Raw genomic sequence first — 22152 nt, forward strand, 5'->3', positions numbered from 1 at the left:
TCAAGAAATGTGTTCTAAATTTATGTGAAGAAATACCTATCAGTTATCCACATTTTTTAAAATTGGATTAAGGCTAGGATTAATGTATTGGTTTCTCTATTAAGACAGATTAATAGAGAAACCAATATTATGGTGGGGAAGACAAATTCTTGTTCATGTACGTTATCCGCTACATCCAAATTAAACCATAAGAAATTATGTCAGCATAATCATACATGTCATGATGGGGTATAATCTGTCTCCTCATTATATCCCTGGTCAGATTATATTGTGTTGGCTTCTCCAGGTTTCAGTCAACGTGGGGATTCACCTTGCTCCTCAATCTTTTGAGACAAGTTTTGTTCAAACTTCTCAGTGGCTTGTGATATTTTTCGCTGAGTAGTCTCCTCTTTCTTTGAATTAGATAGAGTTTCTTCCATGTCCTTCACTACCTCCTTCATTATTGCCTGATGTGTGTCGTTTTAAGTCTGATTCATGGATGTTTCTTTTATGTTGCTTCTATGTTTAGTTATTTTTATTATATACTATGCATAGTAATTGTTCCTCATGTGTTTGTGGGTAATTTGATAGAGAAAATGGGATTTAAGAGCCTAAAGTCGAAGAGTGCGTGCTAGGACGTCGAACTTGGCTGCCCCAGCTCCTGAGTATCAAAGAAAAATTAATGAGCGCAAAGTTTACGTTGGGGTGGATGATCTCGCCCACCTCAGCGCGACCCGTTAATGAATAAATATGTGATCGATTTCTCTCCAATTTTCTTGATGGCTACCTACTTGAAAATGCTCACACACGTTTTTGGGGACATTCTTTGCATAACTTTCCATTTACACACGCCAATCAACTCATCATAAAATTGACTAGAAATCGATTTCTATGTGTTGTTTTATGGGAAACTGAAATTACACAAAAAAAAAAAAAATGGATTTAGATTTAATTAAATTCAAATAAGAATAATTGGATGGTTAGATTTAAACATATTTATTAACTCGAAACATTTAATAAATAAATTGGGGGATTTCAAAATGATTGTGCAAGAATTTATTAATTAATTAATTAGATTTTAAGCGTGCTGTCAACATTGTAGAGTTTGACATTATTGTGTGTCTTAGTTCTTTATTTGAATTTGAATTTCTCATTGATCATTTAATCTATCGCATGCAATTGTCTTATTTAATTAGTTTAGATTGATAATTTATATATCATCATTTTATTTAAGTTTTCTAACTTAATTTAAGTAAAAAAAATATTAGTAATTAAATATTAATCTACTGTAGAATCGTTACTTGGACTCATTATTTATTTATTATTATTTGATTGCTAGCTAGATTTATTATCAACGGAAACCGTCGGTGGACTATTTGGATTCCACTGATTTAAATCACAAATTAGGACCACGACCTGATGTTCAATCTAAAAAAACACCTAGACAACAATCCAGCAATGAAGTTTCAACATATAGCACAGCTTATATGGCCAGCAATCACTCCTCCAAGAATATCTATCTGAAACCTTCGTCGTGGTAGATCAAGATTATCCAAGGATAGCTATATATATCCATGGTACCAAATTAGTCGCTATGATCGAACTTCACACTTTTCTTAATTATTATATTATTTATACGGGCTTTAAAAATTATCAATATAAAAAGGTTAACAAGTCTCAGTCTTATATATGAGAATCTTCTATTAAATTATTAAACCAATGCAGCATTTTTTTATGTATGTTATAATAATGATTCCTAACCTTATTTTGTCTTTATATATATAGATTATCATTAAAACAAATATACAGTCGATTATTGCACCGATTGCATGTGGGAGATGTGGTGGGTTTTTTTTTTTCTTGTTAGTGCACATATATCTATTTTACTGTGGGTTTGTTGAATAAATTATGGTCATTCATTCAAATCATAATATATGAATGATTGATCATGATTCATCACTCATCACATGTATCATATGTTAAGGAGATGAAAACAATACACATATAAAATATTATATATCAAGCCCATTGGAGGGATCTCTTCAATTATTGGGTTAAAAAATTCAAAAAAAGAATATTGATTGGGAAATGATAATGAAAACTAGTGTTAGAAGTAAAAGACAACCTACCCGCATTATTGAAAAGTACTGATTACGATATTTCTCAACATAAAAATGATATTAATCGAAATTATTTGAACTCATAATAATTTTCAAATAATCTTATTCACATCTCAATTCGTCTTTTAAGGTTTCAGATAACCATTATTTTATTACACATCATCTTATTCGTTAAATTTATGTCCAAATCCTACACTACACAAGGTTTTTTTTTTTTTTTTAAGATTTTGAGTTAAAATAAAATGAAGCCAACCATATGTAACCAACCATGGTATTGTTTTTTGGAAAACAAAAAAATTTATTGCGTGTGATTTTAGTATATGCAATAGTTGATTATCTAGTTTAATAATAAATAAAATACTTTAAATTCATTTGTTTCGGTATATTTGAACACGATGGTTGCCATTCGGAATCCTACATGGGAGAAAAGGGATTAAATTCACGATATTTGGTTTATAGTATTCCTTCTTTTTTTGCCTTTTTTCTTTGAGGAAATCCAGGAAGAGAAGATGAATGTGAAGAAGTCTCAGGTGTGGCAGCCTTGCAAGAAGAAACGGCTCTAGTGTTTTCGAATTCAAGAAATTCAGGAAGAGGATTTTTGTTTCGAGGTTTGAAAGGGAGTGTGAAAAAGAAAACAAATGTCCGGGATCTGCACTGGAAATCACGGCGAGTGAAAAAAAAATCTGAATATTATAATAAAGGCGAGTTCTTTTTGGTCGAACCTGTACTTACAAGTATATATTCAGACTCAGGCTTTACAAAGAAAATGTCATCGAAATCTAGTGTTGGTGGGGGCAGCGGAAGTGAGAGTGCATCTGGGAGGACACGGGTGGGAAAGTATGAATTTGGAAGAACATTAGGAGAAGGGTCATTTGGTAAGGTGAAGTTTGCAAGGAACTTGGAGACTGGTGAGAATATGGCGATCAAGATTATCGATAAAAGTAAAGTTCTCAAGCACAAGATGATTAGCCAGGTGCTGATGGATAACCCCCACCCCCATCCCTCGGGACTTTTTCTAGTTTTTTGAGGCTGCACGGAATCTTGAGCGATGCTTTGCTGCTCTTTTGCCTTTAACTCTCTTTTTTTTTTTTTTTTTGTTCTTGATCTTGATATTTTTGTCTTTGTATTATGGGTGTCTGCCGCTGTCTGGTCTTTAATCTGCAATTCTCCATTTGCAGTAGGAGTTGGTTTGACTCTTTAAAACTTATGTTTGAAGCATGTTTTCCCAAATTTTACCGGAGTAGCTTTCTGGTCTTCCAACTTCTTTCGGCTATAAAATTCTGAAACTACTTCAATGACGCCAAATGTTTATGGATCAACTTGTAGTAGTACGAATATGCAAGCTATACATGGCATGAATAAATATGTTTGTGTTTCTCATCATTCTCATCCAAATTAGGGATGTTATGAATGTGACAATTGGTAAATATATTTCTTTGTTATGCTTGTGTGTGGGAGGGAGCTGGTGTCATTACTTCCTTTAAAAAATTGAACTGCATCTTTTCTTTATGGTCTCTGGCGTGCTCCATTGTCTAGTTGCCAGGGAGTTTTGTTTCTCTTTGTTTTGTTAAAATCTAATGCTCCAGCAGATTAAGTGCGAAATTTCAACCATGAAGTTAATAAGGCATCCAAATGTCATTCGAATGCATGAGGTTGGTATTTAACTTGTCAAGCCAACTTTGTCCAAACCTGTTAATTGATTTGAGTTATTTGTACTTCAGATCATGGCCAGCAAGTCAAAGATATTCATCGTGATGGAATTTGTCAATGGTGGTGAACTCTTTGACAAAATTGTAAGTTACGAGCATTATTCGCTGTCGATGTGTAATTATGACAGATTGGCTACAAGGAATGTAACTGATGACAATACACCTTATGGTTTCTTGAGGCCAGGCTACTAGAGGCAGGCTCGGAGAAGATGAAGCTAGAAAATATTTTCAGCAGCTAGTTAATGCTGTAGATTACTGCCACAGTAGAGGTGTTTATCATAGAGACCTTAAGGTAAGCTTCTAATTTTCCTGTTAATCTTGGAACATCTCAGGAAAGAGTCGCTCACAACAGTCTTGATAGTTGATGGTTGATACAATCTTGAATTCAAATTGTATTTTATTTTTATTAATATATAGCCGGAGAACCTGTTGCTTAATGTCAATGGAGTCCTTAAAGTCTCTGACTTTGGATTAAGTGCACTATCTCAGCAAGTTTGGGTAAGTACGATTTTTCTTTATCCCTCTGCTGTAATTTAGGGTCACCTTGTCAAGATCTTAATCTAGCCTAACTCAAGATGTTATTTGTGATTGAAGTTCAATTTTATTATCTTGTTGCCAGGAAGATGGCTTACTTCACACAGCATGTGGAACACCCAACTATGTTGCTCCAGAGGTTTGCAATTAGCTTTTGGTGCATTATGTTTTCCAGTTCTTTTCAATCTAAGACTTTTAATCATCTAACCAAATTATCTAGGTGATTAAAAGTAAGGGTTATGATGGAGCTAAAGCAGATATTTGGTCATGTGGTGTCGTACTTTTTGTTCTTATGGCTGGTTATTTACCTTTTGAAGAATCAAATCTTATGGTATTGTACAAAAAGGTAACATTCATTCTATATTACTCTGCTTAACATGAAATCTGTCATCTTGAATTTGTAATATGTTACAAAAAGGTAACATTCCATTCTATATTACCCGGAATTTTTTTTTAATATTTGTGTTTTTAATGCTCAACCAACACTAATCTCCATTTCAAATCATGTCAGATATTTGCAGCGCAGTTCATATGCCCCCCTTGGTTTTCTACCAGCTCCAAGAATTTGCTCAAAAGAATATTGGATCCCAATCCATTGACTGTATGTCCACTTCTTCATGCTGTTTACATATGACCCTTCGAGCAGAGCCAGACGAAGAGAATGACGAAGTGTTTTAGCATTTTCAGTCTGAAAATCTGTGTTTGTTGCAGCTAATTTACTAAAATTCGCTGATCTTTATTTCATGCCAATTGTAACTTATTTTCGTGATTTTGCCATGTGGAACAGAGGATCACAATTGCTGAGGTTCTCGAAAATGGGTGGTTCAAGAAAGGATACAAGAAACCTATATTTGAATGCGAGGAAGTTGCTCTTGACGATGTTGATGCTCTTTTTAATGAATCAGCGGTGGGTTTCTGATGTAGCTTTTATTATTTAAATGTTAAAGATAGATGTAATAAACTATTCTTTTTTTGCATTCAGGACTCACCGAACTTTGTTGTGGAAATGCAAGAGGAACAACAACCTACCCCACCACTGCTCATGACTGCCTTCGAGCTAATCTCCTTCTCACAGGGTCTCAATCTCAATTCTCTTTTTGAAAAGCAAATGGTATGTAAATGTATGAACTAGAAATTATAGTTGCAGTAGAGTGGTGGAGTCACTCTATTTTAAGAAGCCATAGAATATGCCCAACACTTTAGATGGCTACAGGGGTTTGCTGAGCGAGAAACGAGATTTGCATCCAAATGTTCTGCAAATGAGATTGCTTCAAAACTTGAGCAAGCTGCTGGTTCCTTGGGTTTTGATGTGAAGAAGAAGAACTACAAGGTGATTCACATTTTTTCTGTTTCCAACCACCACCTTTTCTCATTTTGGTCATGATTGCTAAACAGGTGGATGGAATATTTTTTGGAGGGCTGTGGTTTCCTTTTGCATGTTTCCCAGGCACATGCTACCCTTGACTCTTGTTATTATCTTCAGATCATGTTAGCAACTATGTGACAAAATTGTGGAGCGAAGTAGGAGCATAGAACGAGAGCGAGTGGTCGTTGTAATTCATATTATTTTGACTAAAATTAGTGACAAACTATAACTTTTGATTTAAGTTACTTTAATGGGCTACTTATCATCAAAATCAAGTCTCGAGTCTGAACTCTTTTTAATGTTCAGATGAAACTTCATGGGGAAAAGTCTGGGCGCAAGGGTCACCTGTCAATTGCAACAGAGGTATGTTGTTTGAAGGTCCTTCTGAGAAATGGCCTTGAGGTTTATCTTGCAAAATGAAAAATGTTGATGTTTTATTTGATTGATTGTATTTATCTTCTGTGAAATGCCCTTACAGATTTTTGAGGTGGCTCCTTCACTTCACATTGTTCAGCTTCACAAGACTGGTGGAGATACATTAGAGTTTCACAAGGTAATAACACTTCAACTTTATTTCCTTATAAATTCATTGCAGATGTTCTATTGTACTTACAGGTTTTGTTGTTACTGGTGACCTTAAAAGATGGAACTACTGGTTTGAAGATATAATTGATTGACTTTTGGGATGATTGAGGTTTAATTTGATATTTGTCAAAGAATTTTCTTGGAAATATATCAAGTAAACCTTTTCTGGATAAATTTAGTTCATATAATTGATGTCTTCTAGTTAAACTTAAGGAACTGAATATAGAAACAGAGAAAAAAAATAACATAGATTTAAATTCATACAAATTCTTTTATGATCACTTGAATCTCTGTTCGCAGTTTTACAAGAACCTGTCAGCTGGGTTGAAAGATATTGTATGGAAAACTGACGATGGGGTGAATATTGAAGCGAATAATGGTAAGTGTGATTGGGTGAAGATGAGCATTCCATAATATGATATAATATTTTCTACAATGAATATGATCAATTTTCACGCCACGTCAGATGAGTGAACTGAAACGAGTTTGATACACTGGAAGACAAAATGATACATATGCTTCTTCTCATTTCTGAAAATATTAGTGAGAAGGCTACCGTTCATCATGTTTATGTTTTTACAGGTGCTGGTACCTCAATGTCTTGATCGTGATTATATATGTTTGTGTTACGTTGTAATAAATGAATTGCCCTTTGGCTTCTAATGCCTTCAGGTGCATATATTGGTTCAGTCGGCTTGCTACTATTTGTAAGTTGGTATTAAAACTTGGTATATGTACAAGAAATTGACATTTTGAGGCATCAATCTGTATTTTGGAGTCTCTTCAATGTAAGTTTGCTTGATATGGGAAGTATATACATTGTATGAGCTGTGATTTGTTTTTCTTCCACTTCCAATCTTTCACGAAGAAGTGTTGTGTAATTTCTGGATTGAATTGACCATGCTGGAAAAAGCTAGTGAACCCAGGCTCATATTTTTTATATCCTGTACAAACCCATTAGTTGGACCAGATTGCTCGGCGCCATTCAAGTGCTTCTGCCTCCAAAAGTTAGTCGAAAACCCGGAGCAAGCAAACTTTTTACATTACGACGTAAAGTCTTCTATGACGCTCTCACACAAATACTTAATCCCGATTTTTCGGTAGAATCTTTTGCAGAAATGGCCTCTTTACATGTTGATGAAGAAAAAAACAGAAGTGTAGATGAATTCATCTATAATTAAAGAGAGAGACACTGAAAGGCCACAACTATAACTGTCAAGTGAACACTTGACTTGCATAATTAAAGAGCCCAAAGCATAATTTATGAAGATTTAAAATATTATTTTATGCAATAAAATAAAAATGAGGGAGTAATTATTAATTTTAAGGGAGGAAATAATGGAGTTTCGTTATTTTCAAGTTTTTCCGTTTTGTTTATATTTGTTTTAGCAGATTGTATTCCCATGAATCAACTAGTTTACGAAGTATGCTTTGATTTAAATGAAGATTCAATTATATTTATTTAATTTAATAATTTAAAATTCAATTTTAGTGGGACAATCTGATATTTCATGAGAACCTAGAATATATTTATTTAATTCAAAACTGCCTTTGCCAGAAAACTCAACTATGTGCTTGATTCAACCTGAAATGCTTAAGTTTTGCCGTCCTGTTGATTAATTTCTGAAAACAGAAACACTTGCAAGAAAATAGAAAGGTTTTGGTAGAGTAAAGGAAGCCTCCCATCAATCAACTTCCATGAACTATCAAAACAGAACATAAACTATCTGCTTGAGATAATGACTAAAACAACCCACTGATTTACAATACTCGTCATTCTTCTTCATGCATTTGAAGGTTTCTATCTTCCGTTCAAAATAACACTTCTTTTACAGCAATTTCTCAACAACGGGAGACAAATGCAGCCCAAGCATCCTTCAATCATCAAGCACAGCTTTAGTAATTCGATCATTTATCACTGAAATTAACAAAAAGTTATCCCCATAATGCATTAGATGACTGAACTAACCTGAAGGACAGAAAAAACGTTTTCGGCTATGTATTTTTGTGGGAGTGTAGCACCCCTTTGTTGCAGCTTGTCGGGGTGCAGGCACAGCCTTGCCTTTTGATATGCTTTTTTCACTTTCGGGATTTCGATTATATTCGTTAAAGGCACCGGAAACCAGCCACTGTTGGGCCATAAAACCTGAACATAGAAACAGTGGTAGATATTATTATGCATTGCATAATGAAATTCTTAGTGACACTTTAAAAAATAAGCATCGACAGGAGTCATTAGATGCAACTAATTCATCTCACATGATGCAGAGAAGATAATAGCAACCGGATGTCCGATTCTTTGCCTTTCGACCACAACCTTATCTTTTCATCCATTACTTGCATTTCTATTTGTAACTGCCATGAAGAGAGGGAGAGAGTTAAACGTTTTCTCTCTCTTAAGCTGTATATACATTATTGACCGCATTTGTGGCCAGTTACCTACCTTACTTTGATCAAATGGCTGTATTTCTTCTTCTAAAGCCCATTTTTCTTGTTGCTCATCCTACATGACAAGCAAAAGAAAAGTAATAGAGTAAACATACAGCACACTGTAAACCACATGTTGATTGTAAAAAGGGTAATGTCTCCGTGTTGTATCTATGAGCTCATATTACAAATGATATACACATACCAGTGATCTAAAACTATGTGTATGACCTGACGACTGATTCCTACCGAGATTTCCTGCAATGTTCGACATATATGGTAAGTCAATGCTGTCTAACTAATGGCAAAAAGGACATGGCAAGAAAGAAACTCTAGTTAACCTTCTAAGTGTTTACCTTTCTCACAATTTTCAGAGCCCCATTTACTCTCCAAACAATGTTTATGAAACTTTTCTTTTGCCCATGCGATTGCTTCGTCAACACCATTAGATTCAATCGTCCCTTCCCTATTATCAGAGTTTATTTCTATTACATAGGAGCTCATCACTTCATCTTCTTCCAGTTCCACCTGATCTTGCATCAACATATCTTCCTCAACAGCTCTTGTTTTTTGCTCCATGTCTGAATGGCAAACTGAAGAAACAGCTGAGGCTGGTGAATTGGGTTCTAAACAATCTGTAGGCACTCTGAAGCTGCCGTTAGATATCGGTTCAACACTAATGGTCTCGGGGGATGCATTTCTCGGACTAAATCCAAATGGGAAGTTCTTGAAATTCTCAGGGTATTCGTAAGTGTTGAATACAGGCTGAGTGCCTGTAAATGGTGGCAAATTCTGTTGTTTTCGGCAATCGTTTTGCATCATTCTTGTTGGATTCCACCCAGATTTAACATTAATTGGCCTGCAAAAGGAGCACGTTACCTCTTAAGTACTGTTATTGGCTAGAAGATTCGATCATATTATATAGAATCTTGATTTCCAAGAGATTTTGTTGCTTCGAATGTGCCTGCATCTCTTTTCTAGAACAGGTCGTTATATCTAGAAATCGAGTGGATTAAAATTGTTTTCTGGGAAAAATGTCACCATTTTGTTGAAGAATTGTTATTCTATGCATTAAATTCAAATGAATCAAGAAGGACATCAGGCAACTCACGGCAAACACTCTCAAACAAACATACAGCAAAAGCTGAATCGAGTTATCCAAAAATTAAAAAAATAAAAACATAAATTACCCGCGCTTCGAAGCAAAAAAGGAAACATTGTCTTCTACCCATACCGCCCGCCGGATAGGACTTAACTCCTCGGAGCTTAAAATCGATGAAGAACTCGTCTTTGACCTCGATCTTGATCTCATTACCCTCTCATCATCCCACCCAAAAATATCAGTATAGAAACCACTCTTTCGACTATTATGCTGATCTCGAACACTCTTCGTCGGGATCCTGAACTCTTTCAAGCTCCGGCCAATCCTTCCCGTCGGCAGAGGCACATTCTCCGGATGCCGGAAAATCTCCTCGTAGGAAAAATTGGATGAGGAGGATATTGGAAACCCGGTGCTGAACTGGCCGGAGAGAACTGTTCGAGGTGGCCCACCGAAAACGTCGGTGAAGTCTTCGGGGTTTAGAGCGTGTTCGTGGGATATGTCGCCGGAGGCAGTTTTCCGGGTGTTGTCTTCAGTGGATGGGTATTTTGGAAATTGGGGCCGCGTGACTTTTGTCGCGGGCGTCCCAATTCTCATTCTCCAAGATTCGTCCATTACCACTGATTTCCGCCAAGAAGGAATGTTGAAGACTTGCGAGTAGTGATATCAATGATCATGATATATACATACTGCATGGGGGCGGGGTTTACATGCTCAAATAATTATTATTTACTTTTCATGTAAACAATTTTATTTTTTTCAGCAAAAAACTTCATAATTATATTCTTAAATTTAAATTTGAGATTAATTTTAGAATACATTAATTAAAAGATTGAAATGAGATAATCTACCAACCTACCTACTTGCATATATTTAACGTAGAAAGAGAGCAAAATTATATAACTCTTTAAGAGAAACCAAAAGCAAGTTGCAGAAATGAGAGGTGGCGGGACCTTTTTTTTGGAGGGGACATGCACATGCCAGTTTTCCAATAATTTGTTTCAGATCACAATCCCACTATTTTATTATATCATTCATTTATTTGGTTTTTAATATCACATAAATCAATTATTAATTGTAACTGCAGTTTGAAAGCTGAGCACCATTTTAAAAATCCATTTTCACACAAATACCAACCAGGAACAGCATTACTTCCAATTCCTTTGTACGTTTTCCCACCAACTAAACCAAACAATTAATAGATATCCCCAAATCCAAGTTGGTCGTGTGATCAATCTTGATCACGTCTTCATATTGTTTTTAGGGAAATTACTAATATTTACTCGTGATATTATAAATTGATCACGTCTTAATATTGTTTTCAGGGAAATCATTAATTACTAATTACTCGTGATATTATAAAACACAACCACAACAACAACTACAACAACAACAACAGGCCGAACGATGGATGATACATTAATTGACATTTGACACCGAAAAGTATATATATGGAACAATAAATCTAATGAAATGTGAATTAATGGGCTTAATTAAAACAAAAAGTATAATTGACAACTCTCAAGGAGACAATGCATGGTGGCTTTTTATGACTTTTTTCTTTCTACCTTTTTTTCTTCTCATCTTTGCTTGATCGAACATATAAATAATCATTAATTTTCAAAAGCATATATTATTCGAATAAAAGATGTGTTTGCCTTTTTCTCCACTTTGGGCCCAAATTATATATTCTAATCTTCCCTATTCTCATTGGCAGCCGGCAGGGGAGGAGTTGTTGAATGGAGATCACATTCACTGGGTTTTTTTTTTTTTTTTTTTATTTCGATGATACTCTTAGGTCTAGCAGTGTTTCAAGTCTTTGTTCCTTAAATTTACATACATAAATCACATTGTGAAAATGGTGATCACCTCAACAGTTTCAGACAAATGAATGCATCCACCCAGATTTTAATCAATCGTTGGTACAAATGAGCTGTGGGGTTCTAAAAAAAAAAAAAAGAGAAGAAGATTGAATGAAAATATCTATCAAGTCACGGTTCACATGCATGCCTATATCGAACAGGTTGAGTACGGAATTCATATCTGAAATGACAAACAGATGAGCGCACGCCCGTACCAAAAAATCAAATCTCGTCTGCTAAATTTCAAAAGATAATACCACACAATATTATGTTATAATCTATATATCCCTACAATATTATATTATCCCTGTAAAAGTGTGGATATTTGAAAAAAATTTCAATTGTGAATGGACATAATTACCTTTCATATGTTTTCTTATTTTTATTATCAAGTAACATATATGGTAATTTCACATGTAATCTATTAAATAATAATTAATACTAATTAACCATATTTTATGGCTATGATTTTGTGTTTTTGACTTTCTACCCTTATCTTTTTTTCGTTATAATATTTAATTATATCATATTTCATTCTATTTCATTTTTAAAAAAACAATATTTCATTATATATATATATATATATATATATATATATAAATGTGCGGATTTTTCTAATTGTAAACGAATGTGAGAGAAAAAAAGTTGAATTATATTCATAATGAAATGACTCATTATAAAGTATATAGATTTTTAAAAAGTGTGGATAATTGATTTATTTTCCAATCCAATCCAATCCAATTGTGAAAAGACATAAATGACATCCTTATTAATAAAAATCCAAAAACTCAATAAGGATATATATGTAAAATTCTAACAAATTGATAATGAATCATCACTACAATTACATCGATTGTAGTAATTTATATCATTTCAATAATAAAATGTAACTTCTAATTAATTTTCTCAAATAATTCATCTTTATACTATCTTTAAATATTTTATCTTTTTAATTTTCTCTCAACATCATATTTTATTGTTTTAATGCAAATTTGTAATTATATTTTTAGTGCATTTTCTAATTAATAAATAATAAAATATAGTATCACAAGAAGAAATATGAAAAAATTAATTATATATGCAATAAGTAGAATAACATGATAAGTATATAATAATATGAAGTTTAATACTAACATATTTTTTGGTTTTTTAACTAAGAATTGAAAATAAAGAGTTTAACAAATTATTTAAGAGAATTTTTATCAATAATTATGAATGTTAATATATTAATAATACATAAAATATGAATATCTTAGAAGAATTCAAACAGTTTAGCTATAATAAGAAATTTAAATATTTTAGTAACACTTTTTAAAAAATTATATATCAAACGAATTTATACATTCAATAAACAAAAATTTGGTAGCATTTGAAATATCTACTAAGAATATTTAAGATTTGGATAATAAGAGTCTAAATGTAAACTCGAACATAGTTTTCAGGAACACTAAAACCAAAATCAGAACTAATTTTTCTTGACTTCAGTTCCAAAATCAGCTCGTATAATATATAAATTTAAGGCATAACTGTTAAACAATTAATTTCATTATCTCACATATTGTATAACTATTTTATTTAATATTTGAAAATTGATGATAATAGCAATTTTTTTTAAAAAAAATTATATGTCAGAAAAATTTATAAATTCAATACAAAAAATTTGGCAATATGCGATTTTTTGATTTATAATTTTTAATTTATATATATATATATGTTTTTAAATTATTTATGAATTTTTTTAAAAAAAAATCTACAGTCAAGTATGTGACAGAAATATTGCACATAATTTGTCTATGATACAACTCTGAAACTCAAAAACAAATGATTTCAATGTTTAATACTACGACTTATTTGATATTAAAAAATAGATCATAAAAAACAAGTAGTTTGAAATGCATGTTCAATGAACATAATATATAAGTACTAAACACATACAAATACATAATATATAATTTATTATATATTATAAAATTAACGATTTGAATTTTAATTTGGCAAAAAATTCGAAAGTAAATTATATAAGTTCTTAATTAATTTATTCGTCTAATATAACAAGATATTAAACTCAACTAAATAACAAAATGATTCAAATATATTATTTTTAAGAAAATCAAATTTTTTTATTTTATCATATATGTTATTTACGTGTATCGCACGTGCTTCAGTGCTAGTATTTAAGAAGCTCGATGAATATTCGTACTACACGCATACATTATTTCTGATATCGATAGATTAATGCACTGGGTGAATCTGACGAAACTTTGTTCATTGCATTTGGATTGACACACAGATTTCAAGAAAGGGAGGGTTAGAGATTGTTGAGTTTAATTTTTTATGCCATGGAGCTCAAATAAATGTGTTAACCCCTCCATCCAAGTTTCAAACAAACATGCACGATATAATTCAAATGATAAATTTCGCATAACGTAAAAACCCCATAAGTTCATCTTTTGAACCCGCTACAAAAAGATGAGATATCAAAAATTAATCGTCCATTTATGATCATTATCATTTCTCGAGATCCCGAAATCGCAGGGGGTTTTTAAAAAACAAAAAAAGATGCGATAATATGAGATGTTTTGCTTTGTACTTCTGAGACGGTCCATACATCCTACATTAGATAGAAGAGCTAAGGTATCACTTGACCCGGACTTGATGCTGTGGTGCTATTTCATCATCAAAGAAAACTCATGAATAAACTGGCCAAATTCACTAAAAAATTTGCAGTCAGGGTCGGCGTGTGAATTAAATTAGGGAGAAAAGGAAGAGAATATTGGTCATTTTATAAATCAGTCATGACATTATAAGCACGCTAACAAGGTACAGCCATAATTGTCGTAAGTCATCTCTCATCTATATTAACAAGTAGAGACATGAATTCGTGATTAAACTGATGAACTACTGCATGTCTTCTAGGGTCATTAAGAATCCATGCTTGGACAACTGATAGCTACAATCAACTCCTGAACATATTGTTACATGTATCATTGTACCCTTTCATTTTGCAATGCCAATACTCCTCGCGCATAGCATAGACAAATTATGAGAAATAAATTAAACCTATCTGGAAAAACAAAAACGCAAGTGTAAATACTCAAACACCAGCCTCTCTGTTTCTTACCTAATGTCAATCTGGAATTTAACTGTCATTCTTTTACGTGTGATTTCTGCAACTTTTAGGCCAACGAGCCCATGAAAGCTCTTACACTACCTAAAAAAGAAAGTTCGTCAGAGAACATCTTTCCATTTTCAGTAAATGAAGCCATATCTTCACCTCACGTTGTTGTTGAAATCTATGATGAGATATTAGAAAACATTTTCACATGAACAGCTGGTAAGAAAGAGACTGTAAAGTCTATTACCTATCAGGAGTAGCCAGCTCTCAACAAATGGAGTCAAATCCTGGACATGCTTGATTGAAAATCTTCCACACAACAACTCCAAGCCATAAAAACTAGCGGTAGGCAGAAGATGGGCTAACTGAATTATTAGATCCATCCAGTATGAATCAATGTCACAAAAATTAAATTAAATATCAAATACTTTTCTCTTTAACAATTAGGACCAGGGTGTCTTAACACATTTTTAGATGAAAGGAAAATTATTTGAATTAAGTATGGGGTTCTTTTCTTTATAGAAGTTAGTCTATCACATTTTTTAGTGAAAAAAATGATAATAAACATATCATACAGAAAACAATATGGATTGAAAAAACTCAAAAAAATGTTTATCCATCTACACACTAAATATTAGGGAGAGTACAAAAAAAGACAATTTAGATGGAGATGAAATGATGCAGGATATATAGATAATACATCATATCTCAATTCAAATTTTTAGTTTGACCATAATCATCTATTATCATTGCAACATCTCACTAAATATATATCTTATAAATAAATAGTAAGTACAATAAGGAAAAAATGGATGACACGGCACTTTGAAAATAGAAAGAAAACTACAAGAAAACAAATAAATAAAATAAATTGTTCTCTCTTTCTTTTGTACTTGTTCATATTTCAATTTTTTGAGAGAAATTTGATGTCAAAACTATGATACCAAATGATGCAATTTCAAGAAAATATCAAAATTTTCAATCTTAAGCCCTCAATAATTTACAAATACTCCAAACAACAATTGCAATAAAGTTGAGCATTTGTGAGTTTCAAGGAAATTAAAGAGAGAAATAATGGTTTTAGAATGAAACAAATTTTTTTTAAAATGAAATAGAATAAATATGACGTAATTAAATATTATAATGAAAGAAAGAGAATGGAAGAAAGTGAAAAGTTCATAAACATAACCATAAAATATGGTTAATTAGTATTAGTTATTAATTAATTGTTTAAATGTGAAATTATCACATATGTTACTTGATGATGTAACTAAGTAAGCATGTGAATGTTAATTATGTTCATTCACAATAGGAAAACTTTTCATTATCTACACACTTATTATGCAATTCTTTGAGATAAATTTGATGTCAGAACTATGATACTAAATGCAATTTAAATGAAACATCAAAATTTTCAATCATAAGACTTTAATAATTTACAAATACTTCAAACAACAATTGCAATAAGGTGGAGCCTTAGTGAGTTTCAAAGAAATGAAAGAGAGAGAAAATGGTTATCGAATGAAATATGACATAATTAAATATTATAATGAAAGAAAGACAAGAGAAGAAAGTCAAAAGCACATAAGCATAACCATAAAATGTGGTTGATTAGTATTAATTAATTGAGTAAATGTGAAATTATCATATATATTACATGATAACGAAAATAAATAAACATACGAAGGATAATTATGTCCGTTCACGATCGAAAAACATTTCCATTATCCACACAAATCCCAAGGAGGAACTCCCTTAAAAATACACATTTACTTCTTATGGGGGTCGTCAATCTAATATCAAGCCCACAATCAAGCTTCAAATTTTATTGGGCTCTAGCACCAGAGGACTGAAATAGTTGAATCAGCAAAAACCCAAAACTCTTCTCGTATGCCTGCCATCCAGAAAATGGGTACACTTTTTATTTTTTTCACACTTATTTCCCGTATGAATATGGGAAAGATGAAATTTTGGCAAACGATGTGATGAAGATCGACAAATTTGAAGGACCCATCAAAGAATTGAGATAGAAAGTTTGCAGTAAAAGGACACATCCATCAAGTTTGAACGCGGACCTTACGCTGTTTGAAGATGACATTTCGATTTCGCTGTACTGTTCAAATCAAACCATGCAATATTTATGTACAATTAGCTGCGCTTCGACTGGAGTTTCAAAACAACCGACACTTTGCTCTTATTTGAGATCCATATAATTTAATGGATTTTAAATGTTACTAAATAAATTCAGATTCATCTTCCCACTTATTCATGATACTACAATTTTACTGATCACATTCTATTTCAAATCTTTGGAATTTTTGAGTTATTTAAAATCTATTGTGATATGTATTAATATATTATATAAAATAAATAGAATATGAACTTGAGTTTCAAATGATGAAATAAATTCGAAATCATAAATTTCAAATCATTCTCTCTCAATAGATATATACATAGAAATAGAGATGAGCGTTGAATTGAGAATTGTGAAGAAGTAGGTCTTCATTAGATATTCTGCCAACCCAAATTCAGCCATTTCATTGTCATGGAGAAAATACGATGTTTGGTCAAAAATATTGGCGACGCCCCATTTTAAGGACAATGGGCAAGCACGTGAATATCACTTCCTAAATTTCCATCCATTAATAATGATAGGAAATGGCCCACCTTAGGAACTATTTTCTGGATACATCAATTTAAATCATGTCTTCAATTATAATAATTGTTCTACAATAATTTACACATAAAATTTATATTCTGATATTTTAATTTTTTACATGCGATAATTTTTTTTTAAAAAAAAAATTTGCATACATATAAATGTAATCATCATTGAATAATACGTTATTACATATTTAAATCATTCATTTATAGCGTGTACAAAAATTAAAAGCCCAATCTTCTAAAAAAATAATTAAATTTTAGGATATATATTTTTTGTATCAATGACATTTGAACATTTTTATGGAACTTTTTGTAATTTAGAACATAGTTTCAAGGTCGTACATAAAAATAAGGTGTAAAAAGTTATTTTTAATAAATTAAATGAGGACATTTATGATTTATGTGATTTTATATTTTTGGATGAAAATATTAATTCTCAGAAGGGACATATATAAGTGTCAAAATGTAAAATGGGAGGAGATTCTTGCCAAATGTATCCGGGGAAGTTAGTGTAAAAAAATTGAACATCATCTTACGCTAATTTGGATGCCTCTCTCTATCGTCAAAAGGTTCACTTTTTATTTTTATTTTTAAAAAAAAAACCCCATTTTTTTTAGGTTAAAGATTTATTAAAAAATTTATAAATGCGGATGTATAGTGCGGAAAGCAGCGATGATGGTTGAACAAGTGTTTTGACCATTCGCTTGTCTTCTTTCGGTCATTGCTCAAAATCATATCTTCTTCACATTATAGAATTCACTACTTTGACTCGTCATTTATCAATTATTATATATTATTGTTACACATTTTTATTTCCTCAAAAAAAAAATACTATCTTATAATTATTTAAACACTAGAAATCCTAATTTAACAGTAATTAGCCAATCTTTTGTGACTAATATTATTTAATGGAAAGGTTTGGTAGGGCAAATCTTCATTAAATCTGGATTTTATTATTATTCTCATCTTCACATAATTATATATTTGACCGAATGTAAAAATTATATTATCTAAAGATGATACGTTTGTCATACAGTTATTGTTATATTTTTTAAAGTAGTCGACATCCGAGTATATAAATGGTCAACACATTTGCCCATCTAATTATTTATTATAAACTAATAGTCTCTCTCTGGCATCTGATTGTCAGAGCTTTGTCCTTCAGACCGATTTGGTTTCTTCAAAACGAGAGAGAGTTTTGGGGACTCAGACAGGGGAAAGTGGATGGTGAGGAAGATCTCATAATGGAGTACGAAAGGATACACAAGGTTCAGGTCTCGTTTTCATCCCATGCACCCGAAAAACGACTAATCGTGGCAATATATATATATATATAAACACATGCATTTTATTTTGTTGTATTGTAAATGCACAAAGTGTTTTCAAGAAAATTCTTGCCATCCTCTGCTTTTTCTTTCATTCCGACCTGCTGCTATCTGAGTGTGTCTCCAGTCACTGTGTCTTTTTTTTGTGAGCATCGGCTTTTCATGATTAGGATTGAAAGATTACTGAGATGGGTTCCTTTCTTTTGTTGTTTTTTTTTACTGTTTGTTGGGATGGTTTTGATATTTTTTTCATTTGGTGGGCTGTGCTGGATTTTGTCAACATAGGAAAGATTGTGATGAATTATTTTCAATGCAGACTGGTATAATATCTCCTAGCAAGTTGAGGATGAAGCTTACTGGTTCACAAAAGAGAAAGGATGAATCAAACTGTAATTCTTCAAGAACATCTCCTTCTAGATATGAGGATTCAGAATTTGTGATGAACAGTTTGTTAGCTGTGGGTAATGCAGATTTTGGGGAGGAAGGTATGAATTATTTGCCTTGTTTCGTTCTTTTCCATCAGCTAAATGTCTGGGGAAACTGAGACTGGGATATTGTTCTTTGAACTGTTTCTATTGGCTGGCTCAGAAGGAACTGGTTCTGTATTTGTGACAAATACCAGAAGTCGTCAATTCTAAACCGTAAATGCTTATAGAATTCATCACAGATCTTCCTGTCTGCTCTGAGCACATATTTCCTTTCAAGATTACAGCTTTTCTTAGATAAAAACCTATGTTGTTCAAATCTTACTTCTGTTTTATTGGTGTTTCCCTATCAATCTTTTACAGACTCCAGTATAGAAGTTCCGCCTATTAAATATGATCATTCCAATCTAGATGCAAGCCATGATGGTGTGAATTCTAATCAGCTGAGGGACCCCGTGCCCAGAGAAAATGGGGAAACTGGACAGTTAAGAACACAACTAGTTTCCAAGACTGAGGACACCAATTCGAATACAGTATATCCTGTTAGAACTTGTGAAGAAGAAAATCTAGATTACGATAGTACATCGAGTTTCGAATTCCATAAAGGCGAGAGATCACTGCACCATTCTGCGGCAAGATCTTTATCAAGACCAATGTCATCTAAATGGAATGATGCGGAGAAATGGATCATGAATAGGCAGAATGTGCAGTCCAACGTATCAAAGAAGACTAATCTACATGATCAAGTGAACCGTGGAATAGCATCGAATATGGTCAGAGTTGCCTCGGAGTCTGCTAGCTATGAAAATAAACCATCAGTGAAACGGGTTAATTTCCGCCTGCCGACTTCTCAGGCGGGGCTCGGAAAGTTTGCTTATGCTTCACAAGGAGCTGCACCAGTTTCAGGCCAAGCCGAACTTGAGGATTTGAAAGGGGCTGAGGGCGATACAGGGTTGCCGTTTACAAAGAGCGTGACAGAAGAAACCAGAGGTTATTTATGTTTTGAGATTACTTAACTTCAAATGTATAAAATGATGTTAACGACTTGGAAAATTTGTAGGTATTCCTGTCATAAGATCAGTGTCAATGAGAGACATGGGAACGGAGATGACACCTATTCCAAGTCAAGAGCCTTCAAGGAGTGCCACCCCTGTTGGTGCAACAACTCCCCTCCGCAGCCCAAATTCTTCAATACCTTCTACTCCTCGAAGAGGAGAGCCAGAAAGAATGTCAACAGGAAATTTAGGTGCTGATTATAAGAAAGATAAATTGTCAGAGAAAGAAATGAAGCTCAAAACAAGAAGGGAGATTGTTGCCCTTGGCGTTCAGCTCGGTAAGATGAATATTGCTGCATGGGCAATAGATGATGATAAAGAAAAAGGTGTATCCGGAAATAAAACCATTGACGCAAATGAGTTTGAACGAATTGAATACGCTAAACATGCGGCTGCATGGGAAGAAGCTGAGAAATCTAAGCATGCTGCAAGGTTTCTCCAATTAGAAGATTATGCTGATTATTTCGTTAAATGATCTTTGAGCTATCTTATCATGTGTCAAATTTAGCCTAACAATTCGTTGCACAGGGTCAAACGAGAAGAGATAAAAATTAAAGCATGGGAGAGTCGACAGAAAGCAAAGCTTGATGCTGAAATGAGGAAAATTGAGGTAGAGATCTTCGCTCCTTATATTCATCCAGTATATGTTTGGTGAAGTATTACATCATGAATAAGTCTCGAGTTGCCTAAAAGCGTTTCATTCAATTCATGAGTTGTTCTTTTGCCTACATTCAGTACCAAATTGAGCAAATGAAAGCAGAAGCTCAAGCAAAGATGCTGAAGAAGGTAGCATTGTCGAGACAAAAATCGGAGGAAATGCTACATTGTGCGGAAGCTAGAAGAAATCTTCAGGCCGAAAAAACCACAGCACAGGCAGAGTACATTCGCCAAACGGGTCGAATCCCATCATCTCCTTTTATCTGCTGTGGTTGGTTGTTAACCAACCAGAAGAGATAACAGATATAATACATAACGAGACAGCCAACAAAGCAAACCAAAGTATCGAGCAGAGTTTCAAGTTCTGTTGCCGCAGTTTTCTCTGACGGTGCTTTAGAAATATAATCTTAAAGTTTGAATCTTTGGTCTGGATGTGATTGCCATGATGCAATTATCATTGCTTTATTTGTACCCCGCATAGCTCAAATTCAACATTTTCGCGGCATTTCCTGTTACAAGCTGGTTCAATGTCATCTCCGACGGAAGAAAGTATTTCTTGTTTCGCTTCCTTCTATCTTAAATACATGCGTCTTGAGTTCGTAATTTTCAATTATGAATTGACAAGCTGGGGCATGAAATTTTTAAATTCTGTGCTACGTGCACTTTATGATCTAAGGTTATTTTGCATTATAACATAGCTTCTACATGAAAGGCTCGTGTTAAAAGCAGAAATTTTCTTTTCCCTCGCACATTCAGAAGCAACGTTAATATTACAAGCATACAGAACTGATTTTTTTAAAAATCCAATTAGAAATTAGGAGTGCCAACAGATGGTATATTCCAGAACCCATTTTTCTGGCTTCCTGCTGTCCAACATAACCATCACAGGTGCCATTCTGAAGGGGCGGCCTCTGAATGGGGACCAAATTCAGGAGCTCAACCCCTCGTCTTTCCATCTCCTGTACTTCTTGAGGAGACAAAATCTTGATACACCATACACTGTTAACAAATTCCCTGGAATATGGTGATGAAAAGGAATATGCATCCAAAGGAATGTCCATCAAATGGGAATGGATACCAGTGTTCTTTTTTGCGATAGATGTAAAACTTATGGCCAGGGATCATCGCCCAGGAGAAGAACATCGTTCTCTCGGTCCACAAATACAAGCTGCCAGCCTGATCTCAATGGGTCCTCGAGTTGGCCTTCAAGGCCAAACATCTGTGCAAGTT

General features: G+C 33.3%; 3 protein-coding genes across 8 annotated transcripts; 2 read left to right on the forward strand and 1 right to left on the reverse strand.

Annotated features, from left to right (window-relative positions):
* Positions 1-2407: 2407 nt before the first annotated feature.
* LOC142528108 (CBL-interacting protein kinase 23-like) lies at positions 2408-7120 on the forward strand. Of its 4 annotated transcripts, XM_075633183.1 has the most exons (15): positions 2413-3072; positions 3689-3751; positions 3821-3892; positions 3993-4100; positions 4226-4306; positions 4428-4481; positions 4563-4688; positions 4854-4943; positions 5130-5249; positions 5325-5453; positions 5556-5672; positions 6015-6071; positions 6187-6261; positions 6594-6672; positions 6876-7120. In XM_075633183.1, the coding sequence occupies exons 1-15, from the start codon at positions 2866-2868 to the stop codon at positions 6896-6898; spliced, it is 1401 nt and encodes a 466-aa protein (XP_075489298.1). In that variant the 5' UTR covers positions 2413-2865; the 3' UTR covers positions 6899-7120. The 4 variants fall into 4 exon arrangements, with proteins under 4 accessions (XP_075489301.1, XP_075489300.1, XP_075489299.1 ...); XM_075633185.1 differs by lacking the exon at positions 3689-3751 and having other exon boundaries at positions 2409-3072; XM_075633184.1 differs by lacking the exons at positions 6594-6672; positions 6876-7120 and adding an exon at positions 6324-6547 and having other exon boundaries at positions 2409-3072.
* A 729-nt stretch (positions 7121-7849) lies between these two features.
* LOC142528107 (uncharacterized) lies at positions 7850-10482 on the reverse strand. Of its 2 annotated transcripts, none has more exons than XM_075633182.1 (7): positions 9911-10482; positions 9077-9579; positions 8926-8978; positions 8737-8796; positions 8553-8648; positions 8263-8439; positions 7850-8168 (listed from the first exon to the last, which is right to left on the reverse strand). In XM_075633182.1, the coding sequence occupies exons 1-7, from the start codon at positions 10432-10434 to the stop codon at positions 8136-8138; spliced, it is 1446 nt and encodes a 481-aa protein (XP_075489297.1). In that variant the 5' UTR covers positions 10435-10482; the 3' UTR covers positions 7850-8135. The 2 variants fall into 2 exon arrangements, with proteins under 2 accessions (XP_075489297.1, XP_075489296.1); XM_075633181.1 differs by having other exon boundaries at positions 9062-9579; positions 9911-10481.
* Positions 10483-18598: 8116 nt separating this feature from the next.
* LOC142527953 (uncharacterized) lies at positions 18599-21568 on the forward strand. Of its 2 annotated transcripts, none has more exons than XM_075632959.1 (6): positions 18599-18728; positions 19102-19270; positions 19574-20200; positions 20271-20697; positions 20794-20875; positions 21001-21568. In XM_075632959.1, exons 1-6 carry the CDS (start codon positions 18705-18707, stop codon positions 21220-21222), a joined length of 1551 nt encoding a protein of 516 aa, XP_075489074.1. In that variant the 5' UTR covers positions 18599-18704; the 3' UTR covers positions 21223-21568. The 2 variants fall into 2 exon arrangements, with proteins under 2 accessions (XP_075489074.1, XP_075489073.1); XM_075632958.1 differs by having other exon boundaries at positions 18605-18734.
* Positions 21569-22152: the final 584 nt, after the last annotated feature.

This window comes from Primulina tabacum, chromosome 15, assembly GCF_025594145.1.
Source record: "Primulina tabacum isolate GXHZ01 chromosome 15, ASM2559414v2, whole genome shotgun sequence".
Taxonomy (NCBI): Eukaryota; Viridiplantae; Streptophyta; class Magnoliopsida; order Lamiales; family Gesneriaceae; genus Primulina; species Primulina tabacum.

Coding starts and splice junctions, on each gene's coding strand:
- LOC142528108 (XM_075633183.1), top strand. CDS start 2,866: ATGTCATCGAAATCTAGTGTTGGTGGGGGCAGCGGAAGTGAGAGTGCA. Junction 4,101..4,225: donor TTTATCATAGAGACCTTAAG/GTAAGCTTCTAA, acceptor ATTAATATATAG/CCGGAGAACCTGTTGCTTAA. Junction 5,673..6,014: donor TGAAGAAGAAGAACTACAAG/GTGATTCACATT, acceptor TTTAATGTTCAG/ATGAAACTTCATGGGGAAAA.
- LOC142528107 (XM_075633181.1), bottom strand. CDS start 10,434: ATGGACGAATCTTGGAGAATGAGAATTGGGACGCCCGCGACAAAAGTC. Junction 8,979..9,061: donor GAAAGGTAAACACTTAGAAG/GTTAACTAGAGT, acceptor CGAACATTGCAG/GAAATCTCGGTAGGAATCAG. Junction 8,649..8,736: donor AGCCATTTGATCAAAGTAAG/GTAGGTAACTGG, acceptor TCTTCATGGCAG/TTACAAATAGAAATGCAAGT.
- LOC142527953 (XM_075632958.1), top strand. CDS start 18,705: ATGGAGTACGAAAGGATACACAAGGTTCAG. Junction 19,271..19,573: donor TGCAGATTTTGGGGAGGAAG/GTATGAATTATT, acceptor AATCTTTTACAG/ACTCCAGTATAGAAGTTCCG. Junction 20,201..20,270: donor CGTGACAGAAGAAACCAGAG/GTTATTTATGTT, acceptor GAAAATTTGTAG/GTATTCCTGTCATAAGATCA.